The sequence below is a fragment of the Borostomias antarcticus genome (assembly GCF_949987555.1).
Source record: "Borostomias antarcticus genome assembly, chromosome: 15".
Lineage (NCBI taxonomy): Eukaryota > Metazoa > Chordata > Actinopteri > Stomiiformes > Stomiidae > Borostomias > Borostomias antarcticus.
The window spans coordinates 14383416-14394021 of NC_140248.1; the positions used below are offsets into that span (position 1 = coordinate 14383416).

At 43.3% G+C, this 10606-nt stretch overlaps 1 protein-coding gene across 1 annotated transcript; it reads left to right on the forward strand.

Moving 5' to 3' along the window:
* Positions 1-53: 53 nt before the first annotated feature.
* On the forward strand, positions 54-2876 carry brcc3 (BRCA1/BRCA2-containing complex, subunit 3). Its single transcript, XM_084449631.1, has 8 exons — positions 54-189; positions 568-689; positions 956-1041; positions 1514-1602; positions 1726-1781; positions 1953-2084; positions 2181-2224; positions 2348-2876. The coding sequence occupies exons 1-8, from the start codon at positions 85-87 to the stop codon at positions 2494-2496; spliced, it is 783 nt and encodes a 260-aa protein (XP_084305757.1). The 5' UTR covers positions 54-84; the 3' UTR covers positions 2497-2876.
* Positions 2877-10606: the final 7730 nt, after the last annotated feature.

Below are 10606 nucleotides of genomic sequence, written 5' to 3' on the forward strand. Positions count from 1 at the left end.
AAGTGGCAAGTTTCTAAACAGACTAGCTAAGCAATATTGCCTTTTAAACTGTATCGACGGTCATATAGTAGTTTTTAAGAAAACATGGCAGTTAGCGCAGTTCATCTCGAATCAGATGCATTTTTGGTGTGCATGAATCATGCCTTAAGTACTGAGAAGGAAGAAGTAATGGGACTCTGCATCGGGGAGGTAATGTTGGCTAGCCAGTTAGGTAACGTTAGCTAGCTAATAGCTAGAAGCTTACTGCCTTGTGATCACCTCACAACTGCAGTCATATACCTTTAAAGAAAATCAACTGATTAAGTTAATTTCATTTGGATTTTCGTTTTTCTGTAAATGTCGGTTGGATGTTCTATTATTGTGGTTTTTGAGCAGAGGGTTTTACAAGACTAATACTTAATTTATCATGATACTTAAACTTTATTGCCTCAATTCACTATTGTTTACATTTATGTTGGTGGTGACCCACTCTTTCTGTAACAGTGTACCTTAACCAGCTGGTCACAGAGCTTTAACTCTTCTAATTGCTTTCAACTTCCTGCTCAAGACATGTTACCTTTTGAACAGGTGGACACCAGCCGCATTGTACACATTCATTCTGTGATTATCCTTCGGCGCTCGGACAAGAGGAAGGACCGTGTGGAAATCTCACCGGAGCAACTTTCAGCAGCCTCCACCGAAGCAGAGATATCCTTCCAGCCTTCTGTACTGACTCATACTTTTCCCCCTTCTTTATCAGTTTAATAGGCTGGTGTTTTTGCTTCAAGACCATTATATAAAAGATGGTGAAGTTGGTCTGTCCTTGAAAAGACATGTCTTCTTATTGTCATGGTTTACGGTTCGGTTAGGGTGACCTGTTCCTTTCTGTGCCTGGCTGCAACTTCACCCTTAAATGCTTGGTCTGCTTAGCCTACGTTCTATTTTTATCAGTGTTTTTCCTTAATGAGAGCTACAGGTTAGCGGAGATGACCGGGCGTCCCATGCGCGTTGTTGGTTGGTACCACTCCCACCCCCACATCACCGTATGGCCGTCACACGTAGGTAAGCGTTCTCCTATAATGTCAGGTCTACTATATTAGACTTATGGTTTCTGTACAATTGTGGGGGAAAAAGATTACACCTGTAATTGAGTGGCACGGTGCTTTGCACTGCCTCACAGCAATAAGGTCCTGGGTTTGATTCCCACTTGGGACGCTTTCGGCACTGGGGTTGCTTTCTCCAGGGTTGTCAGGTACTCAGCCGGGGTATCTCCCGGGACTTTCTGTGCGGAGTTTGCATGTTCTCCCTGTGTTCACAAGGGTTTCCTCCCAAGAACACCAATATAAAAACATGTAGAAGAACAGATCGCACCTACTGCTCCTGGCTGCCCTTGGAGGAAGGACAGCATGAATGGGTTAAACACAGAGAAACATTTAATCGGTGGACGTTCCTGCAGTCGCCTCCCTACACCATGTGCTGTGTTTGCACTGCATGATACTGTAAATAGAGACCATCCTTCTTTCTCCACCAACAGATGTGAGGACACAGGCCATGTACCAAATGATGGACCAGGGTTTTGTCGGGCTGATATTCTCTTGCTTCATTGAAGATAAGAACACCAAAGTAAGGGCTGCATAAAGGCTAATGCATACAAAAAAAAATCTACAACGACAATTATGATATAGGCCTTCAAGGGAGTGTTGTATTAATTAAAAAAAAATCCATTCCTTTATTTTATTATTTTAGACGGGCCGAGTACTCTACACTTGCTTCCAGTCTGTACAAGCCCAAAAAGGCTCAGAGTAAGTACAGAACATGCCTGAAAGCTGCTGTTAGGCCTTAGTAAATACTGTCTCTAAGATGTTTCCCTAGTCCTTTCCAGATCAATGGTCACAAAAATAAAAGGCTATTTGAGAGTATTTTTAGAGTAGACCTATTTATGTAAATACTGAATCACATCTGTATCACTAAAGGTATGAGAGAATTGAGATCCCGATTCATGTGGTTCCACATGAGGCCATTGGGAAAGTGTGCCTCGAATCAGCGGTAGAACTTCCCAGAATCCTCTGCCAAGAAGAACAGGACACCTATAGAAAGATTCACAGGTACTTTTCAGAGGTTCTGGGCAGATACTACTGGGATAGTCTTGGATTCAATTGTGTGTTGTTCCCAATAACATTTTTTTTTTTTTCCAATTGTAGTTTAACTCACCTGGATCCAATCACTAAGATTCACAATGGCTCAGGTACGTGCATTTGTTACTGCATGTTTCTTATAACCAGCATGCTTTAAAAAAATCTGTGTCTTAGCTGTTTTTTTTTTAATCAGTGTGTTCTGCCTCTGTGTTTCTTCTCCATGTGGCCTTCAGTGTTCACCAAGAACCTGTGCAGTCAGATGTCTGCTGTGAGCGGCCCACTGCTGCAGTGGTTGGAGGACAGGCTGGAGCAGAACAAGCAGAGTATCGTGGAGCTGGAGCAGGAGAAAGAGAGACTAGCACAGGAGCTGGCTGCCATGTGAGCAGGCAGAGGGAGCAAGACACATGCGTTCTAAGAGACAGTGCCGATAATCCTTCACCGATGATGATGAGTGGTGAAGGGGATCTCTTCCTTATATGCGGTGACGATGGACTGAACTTTCATTTAATTTAATTTCAAACCTTTATTTCCACTCGGGGTCCACTGGTCCATTTTTGGCGGAGCCGAACTACATCAGAGGGCGGTGTAGGAGCTGAGGCTATTCTTACATGGACTGAAATTATTTGATTTACCTTGCCTCCTCTTTTTTGTGGTTTCAATGTTTTGGAATGATGGAAGCCTCTGATTCACTCAAATGTTAACGTGTCTTATATTGGTTTATTCAGATCCATGTATTTATTAGGTTGCTCTTTAAGAAGTTTGATTTTTCAAACATTTATTTGGGGCTGAGAGAGACAATGTTACTCATTGTGTATCTTGCTATACTGTAATTGTATGTTTGAGGAATAAAACATTTTTCACTGTCAATATGTTGGCTGATTGATGCAGCACGTATTCCAGGTTTTGGACACCCCACTCAGCTGTAGATGTGCTCAAATTATGTACAACAGTAAATGAGTAGGATTTCCATTGCTCTTTGATGTCATTTGGTTCAGGTTCTGTGTGTACAAACTAGTGATTAGAGGTTGGAAAGAGATGCTTTGAAAAGATTACCATCTGACCATCTCTGCCTCAGAGTTGCTATAGGAACGGCTGTGCCCAGTGTTCAGGCCGTCATGGCGATTCAGCACTCAGAGCGAGAGAGCCATTTCCTGAGAGACAGGTCTTAATTATGGTCTCACTGAGTGATATCTGACAATACTGAAACTGCCTGTAGAGAAGTGAAATAGTTCTATTGGTAGAATGTATTTGAGGAAATTGTAGGTCCTGTAAGAAATTGTTCAAGCATCACATTTGTCCCAATAGTGACAGAAAGCCTTATTTGAAATGTTTTGCTGTCAACTGTCTAGGAGCTGCCTTTGAATCTCTTGAATTCTCAGTACATGGTTTGTCATAATCCCCATCATGTCACCCAGCTGTGATTATCATCCTCATCACTGCAAGTCTCACACCGTCTCCGGTACTCTATAAAAGACAACCATCATGTCCCTGGCGTGAAAGGCTTTTTACACGTCTAGACAAAATCATAGTTTTTCATCAACGGTCCAATCCAGTTCTGCCTGTGGAGTATGTTTCTGCGTAGAGCATTGCTAATGTATGACGGCCTTGCTTGCACCTCCCTACTGAGGACCAGATACTCCAATATGGGAGATGGAAGGAGGCCATGATTCTCAGGAAACCGAACGCGGGTGACAGGTTGATTACTTTAAACTGCTGACCAGGAACTGCATCTGCACCGTCTCTGCCAGCTGTAATTCATGGTGACTTCTGTCTCAGACCGGCCAAGGTTATAGAACCATTATATATTGTATCAGAAGAGAGAAACGGCAAAAGTCATTCCCTGTTAAATCTTCCAGATGACTTTTTACCATGATAAATGTGTGTGATATATATATGGCTGCTAGGACATAATGCATTAAAATGGTATCCAAATGCATGTACAGCATTTGCTGAACTTGCACATGGACAACATTTAAGTGATATTGATACTGATAATGTAGTGACATTAAAGTGATATTGTACTGATAATGTAGTGACATTGAAGTGATATTGTACTGATAATGTAGTGACATTGAAGTGATATTGTACTGATAATGTAGTGACATTTTAGTGATATTGTACTGATAATGTAGTGACATTAAAGTGATATTGTACTGATAATGTAGTGACATTGAAGTGATATTGTACTGATAATTTGCTATGGAACAAAAAAACACGCATCTGTGAATGACATTGTCCTCATTTCCAATCACGACTATGGTTGGATAGAAAGCAATAATCACATGAATCAGCAGTCATTAAACCACTCTGTCCTAGTACCACCAGCATCCTCAGGAAAATAGGACGATTCAGAGAAACAATAAATATGTAAATAAATAAACATGAGAAAAACATGAGCATTCATTTATGAAAATACCTTGCTGCCTCAGTCAGGTTCAGTCCTCTGGGGGGCGGCTTTACAAAGAGGACTGAACCTGGACACTGAAACCTGCCTGTGAGACCTGCTTAGGCAACACACTCCTCATCACGTCTGATTTACTTCTGGAGAGAAATCTACCTGAGGATTTGATGCTGGCATGATCCAGAGAGGAGAGCACCACTGTGGAATCATAAGAGTCGTGTCCCTGTCTCAGCATGGGACTGTCTGCTTATGGGCTATTGATCTACAGTAGCCTATCTCTCTGCTAAAATACCACTAGGGTGCCCACTATGGAAATCATCATCATCATCATCCTCACCATCTTCATCATCATCATCATAATCATCATCATCTCCACCACCACACTCATCATCATAATGATCATCATCATCATCATCATCACCATCACAACAATCCTCATCGTCGTCATCATCGTCACTGTCGTCGTCATCATCATCATCATCATCATCATCATCATCATCATCATCATCATCATCATCATCACCACCAGTTATGAAACATGGAGGGCCCGGTTTAAAGCAACATACATACAAGTACTTACCACAAGGGGGCAGTGCAGGCTTGATTAATACAGTGTCGTCACTGAACTCTGCACGGACTATTGGTTTAATCATGCACTTGCACGCCATTTAAGACTAATTATTATTCATGAGTAAATGTAGTAATAATTCACTGATGTTCAAAAATGGTCACCTTTGTGTTTCCTCAGTTTGAGGTAAAGGTGGTTTTGTACATACTGTAGTTCCCTGCAGTAAGAGGGATAACCTTGCTGTAAAGCCTCATTGCTGAACAGCCCCTCTGACTTTTGAGACAAACACATACTGATGAGGTGCAGAGAGAGTGCAGCTCAACCACCGTCACAACCTCCCCCACTCCCATAATTTCTATATTTATTACTTCTGGCAGAATTGAACCTTTTTATTGAGTGTGAGGACAGGAGTGTAGTAAAAATAAATGGAAAGAGTGTAGTTGAAGGCATGGATGGGATTGGAAGTGATGATGGAAGGTCAGCCAGTGATGGGACCCAGCAGGGGTGCGAGGGCGATGGACGCAGATAGGGCAGACAGATGCATCTGGGGCTAAGGGGACAAGTCTTGAACGGTCACGTCCCAGATAGGGACAGTGCTTAATGATCATGTCTGAAATAGACAGGGACGATCGCACACCCTTCTTCTGTTTGGAAACCAGACAGCGCTGGGATAAGCTCTTAATATCTACACCTCGTGGGGAGGCTTCTGGAAGTGTTGTTATTGCTAATTCCCATTTGGGAGTGAGAAGTCTGGAAGTCTAGACAATGATGCTGTTTTAAGATTGGAGAATCCCCCCACCTCCCTATTGGGCATTTTTACCCGCCCCCCCCCCCTCTCTCTCTCTCTCTCTCTTTCTCTCTTCTCACATTATTTATACGGCAGTCAGCCATCTCCAGTCCCCAGATATAGCACAATACTGTATGTGGGTCTATGATGTCACCATCACCTCTAGGCTGTATTGAAGGGCATCCCTGCAAACATCATGTCCCTGGGGGCCTCACAGAGCTGCCTGTACTCTGCAAACTTTACTCCAAAGAAGGAAGAGGAATGCAAGAGGTTGATTAAAAACATGAACAGTCTTGAGACAATCTTGTTCCAACACCATACATAAATAAAATCTACTGTACTCTATTTTTGTTTTGAGTGTGACTTTATTTACTTGGTGCCAAGCCAGCTCAAGGCCAGAACAGCTTCCTCTGATTGGGTCTGAGTGTTTCCATCACCACCTCTCCTCTCCTGCCATGGGAAACTTCCTCCTTCAAGCCCCCAGCTCTCATGGGGCTCCCAACCGGCAGCCTAAGTCTAATAGTATTTACGTCTTTGATTTGGTCTGAGATTTATTAATCCATTACAAGAATGCTCCTCCACTCTGCATTGGGACCTGAAGCAGTATGTTGCTCGCCGTAAGCAATCAGCAGCGGTGTTGGCTTTCCCTATTTTTTTATTTACTTATTTCAATTTAATAACACCCTCCAAGGTCGTAAATCACAGCACGCATGAAAAGAAAAAAAAGATGAATGTGGCAGTTACAGCCAGCTGGGGGTGGGTCTTATAGGTGAGGCAGGAGTCGAAGTGAATGCTAAAATGTGATTGCATTTCCCATCCCTGAACATAACCACTGTGACAGGGCACTCACTCCAAGGGATGGTCAATCTACTGATTTCTCACAAGGACAGTTGATTTCTTTCAAGGGTTTATTCTGTGTGTACTCCATGGATGATCAATGTTTCGTTTCCCCGTTGTTGTAAATTATGAATAATCTTTGAAAAGCTTAGTGTGGTCATTCAGTCTCTCACGCTAGATTTCAGTCTTAGAAATTAAGATGAAGCAGTTGGACACAGGACCTTAGTAGTTAGGGACATGAATAATGGTTTTGTTGGCCTTAATGTTTTTTGTCCCTTCCCTTCTTTGGATTATTGTCCTTTTTTCACCCAATTTGGTAGCCAATTGACCCTGACCTTGTGTCCAATTACCCCCTACTTACCCCCTACTTACCCCCTACCGTTGAGGATCTGTTGCACAATCTCCCGACACCAGACGGGGTCACTGCGGTGCGATGAACCCTTGAGCCGAGATTAAACTAACCACTTGCCCCGGTACCGCTCCCTCTGGGATCCGACCATACTCGGATTTGGCGAGACCGGGGCTTGAACCCCGGTACCTGGTGGGCAGTGCTGCACCGGGACACGGTGCAAGCCTTCTCCAGACACAACAACAGCACAGATAGCATCTCCTCGGGGTGGCTGTGGCTCACTGGTAGAGCGGGTCGTCCTGTGATTGACAGGTCAGCGGTTCAAATCTCGCCTCCTCCTGTCCACATGTCGAAGTGTCCTTGGGCAAGACACTGAACCCCAAATTGCTCCCAATGAGCAGGCTTGCACCTTGCACGGCAGCTGCTGCCATTGGTGTGTGAATGAGAAGCCATTGTAAAAAGCTTTGGATAAAAGCACTATATAAGTTCAGTCCATTTACCATCCTCTCAACACAGATCACAAATGTCTGGACTGCACCCACAGCCCTCTCTGGTTGGATAACTCCACCTGTTTGTTGAACTGGGACAACAACAAGTAACAACACATAGAGTATGTCAAATGAAACAGAGATGATCTGTTCACTTGTCTCCATCTGGAGTGGGACGAAGATAACACTTGTGTCCAGACTGTGTTTTTGTGCCTTGAGTACAGTCGTCTTTTGTTGTAGTGAGCTTAACTGAGCAGAGCTCAGTGGAGCTGAGATGATTGTAGTCTACCTAGCCTGGAGGCATGCTGTCATGAATCTTTTTCTTGAAATACAGTATGTGCATTTTCCATGTCCTGTTAAACATTAGTCAAGTGCAACAAATCCTGTACAATTTGGAGCATTTTCACTTAAGTGAGTCCATGTATGAAAGGAGGGCCTTTTTGTCATGCTGACACTGGGGAGCAGCAAGCATAGAGGGACCCATGGTCCGTTTACTACGGTGAGAGGCATCCAAACGTGCCTCCCAGGTACCGTATTGTATATGGACCAAATTATAGTGCAACATTCAAACCCACGCTTGGATGGTTGTTGTTGTCGTGTGTGTGTCTGTCTAGTGTAAGATGGGGGATGTCTAGTCCAGTAACCAAAATATAGTAATCTTAGTTAAATTGGTTAATCTTTTAACTGTATCTGTCTGTATTAATGCAACATTTAATTCGACAGTTGATTTATATTCTCTGAAAATGTACAACAAAACAAGAACATCTTTATTAGTCATGCAGTGAGAGGCGGCACATCACACGGTGTAGGTGGTGAAACACACACACACACACACACACACACACACACACACACACACACACACACACACACACACACACACACACACACACACACACACAAAATGGCTGGACCATCCACCAATGAAACTTCTCTTCTGCTCTTAACACATCCTGACGTCCTTCCCCCACGGGCAGCCAGGAGCAGACGTAGGCAGCGTGCATGGGACGCACCCAGGCGCCAACCAAGTGCTCCTGTCAGTGTTAGCCATCTGTTCTTCGGCATGTTCTTTGTATTGGGTTCTAAATGGGGGAAACCCTTGCGAACACGGCGAGAACATGCAAACTCTGCACAGAAAGGCCCGGAGGTGTTCTTGCTGTGAGGCGACAGTACTAGGTACAGTACTGCGCCACTGTGCCACATGTGAGCGATTTGCTCAAGGACACTTAGGCACACTCTGAAAGCTAGGATCGAACAGGGGATTGCGATCCCCAGCCTGCCGCTCTACCTCCTGAGCTATGTGCTGCCCCATATGATCTTTCTTTACATGAATTATGAGAGGCTTTTCTGTTGTTTCCTGAAAATGTACTTATGAAATGTTCTGTCACAGTCCACTCAACCCACTCCATCACGATGAATGAATAAATTAGCTTTGTAACTGCAGGGGCCATTAGGTCTACTGTGATTATGACTAAAACCACTAAACATTTATCAACACACACATAAAGTGAATGGACTGATCAGTAGTACCCCAGGGGAGTGTACTGGGGCCACTTTTATTCCCTCTGTACTGTATACCAATGATATTAGATTAGCATGCACCTGTTAGTTATTTCTATATGCAGGTGATTCTGCATTGCATGTTTATCACCCAGACAAGGCAAATGTTAAAAACATTATCAGCTCAGAGCTCGAACACATCATTGTCTGATTGGCTGACAATAAATTGTCCTTACATCTGGGCAACACAAAAACAATTTTATTATTCAGTTCTAAAATTTAAATAAGAAATTCTACCAGTTTTAACAAAGTTTTAGCCAGGAATCAGAGTCCCTAGATGTAACAACCCCAAAGACACTGGCAGGGGCTTTGGTCCAAAGCAATTTAAAATAGAATTTATTGTTGCCACCTCATACTGTATGTCCTTGCCTGTCTTGCTGATATCGTTAGTTATTGATTGTTATACTGTGGTTCTTTTCTTGTGTCGTTGTGCCAGTAGTGGGGACTATATGTGTGTTTTTAATTTTCAAATAAACCAAACCAAACCAAGTCAGCCCTCCTACAAAGATCAACTTCGTCCACAATAAAAAGAAGCAGAGGCCTTCTGCAGAACATCTACGGTCCCCAAAGTGATGACCATGACTATTTCCTGTGCCGCGAAGATGGTTTTTCACATTGAATTAGGTCTCTGTCGGCCAATACAAAACAAACCAAATGGTCTAGAAGTGGGTTAGAACATATAGGCCACTGTGACAAGAGCTCTTTAGTTTAGATCAAAGTCATCAAAGTCACTGCTTAATGTGGGGCAACATTGACCTGCATGATGATAACGGATGTGGGATGAAGTGCTATGTTCTCACAGGCAGATGAATGATACTGTACAGAGGCGACTGTATTGTGAAGGCTCTCTAACTGAGCCGTGCCATACAGTACACCACCATTTCTCAAAGGGAAGGGGCAATTCAAGGTCTTTGTTAGCCTGCATGGCTATCTATTGATTATTTTATTGCCTCATTTTGAATTAATGGAAGCCGGGAAGCATGACAGTACATGACAGTATGCACCAACTATTATTGTTCTCGAAAATATTGTTTAACATAGAAAACAATAATAATTTGTATTGATTTTCTATTACAGTATGTAGTCTCTTTCTGGTCCGTTTAGACGGTAAGTGAGGCATGCCAGTGCACGGTCAGGTGAGGGATGTCAGCTGTCTCAGAGAGTACAAGGCCTTCGTAGATGAGCAAGCTTGTATTCATCTGGGGGGACCGTACTTGGTCATAGTGTACAGTAATACATTGTTTGATGAAAACAGAGTATTTGCAGAGAGATTCCTTTAAAAGAAAACCTATGTGTCTCCCAAGTCCCTGTCATTTCAACTGCAGACACACTAACAATATGTGTCTAAGCAGCAGACAAGTGAGATACACTGTCCTCCTCCCCGTAGTAGGACAATTGGGAATGTCAGAGACAACTCTGTGCTAGACTGCTTCTCATTTGTTCAGCCCTGTGTTTACTTTGACAGACAGGTGGTGTTTGGCCTTGTTCAACAGCCGCCTCAG

Coding starts and splice junctions, on each gene's coding strand:
- brcc3 (XM_084449631.1), top strand. CDS start 85: ATGGCAGTTAGCGCAGTTCATCTCGAATCAGATGCATTTTTGGTGTGC. Junction 1,042..1,513: donor CGTATGGCCGTCACACGTAG/GTAAGCGTTCTC, acceptor CTCCACCAACAG/ATGTGAGGACACAGGCCATG. Junction 2,085..2,180: donor ACCTATAGAAAGATTCACAG/GTACTTTTCAGA, acceptor TTCCAATTGTAG/TTTAACTCACCTGGATCCAA.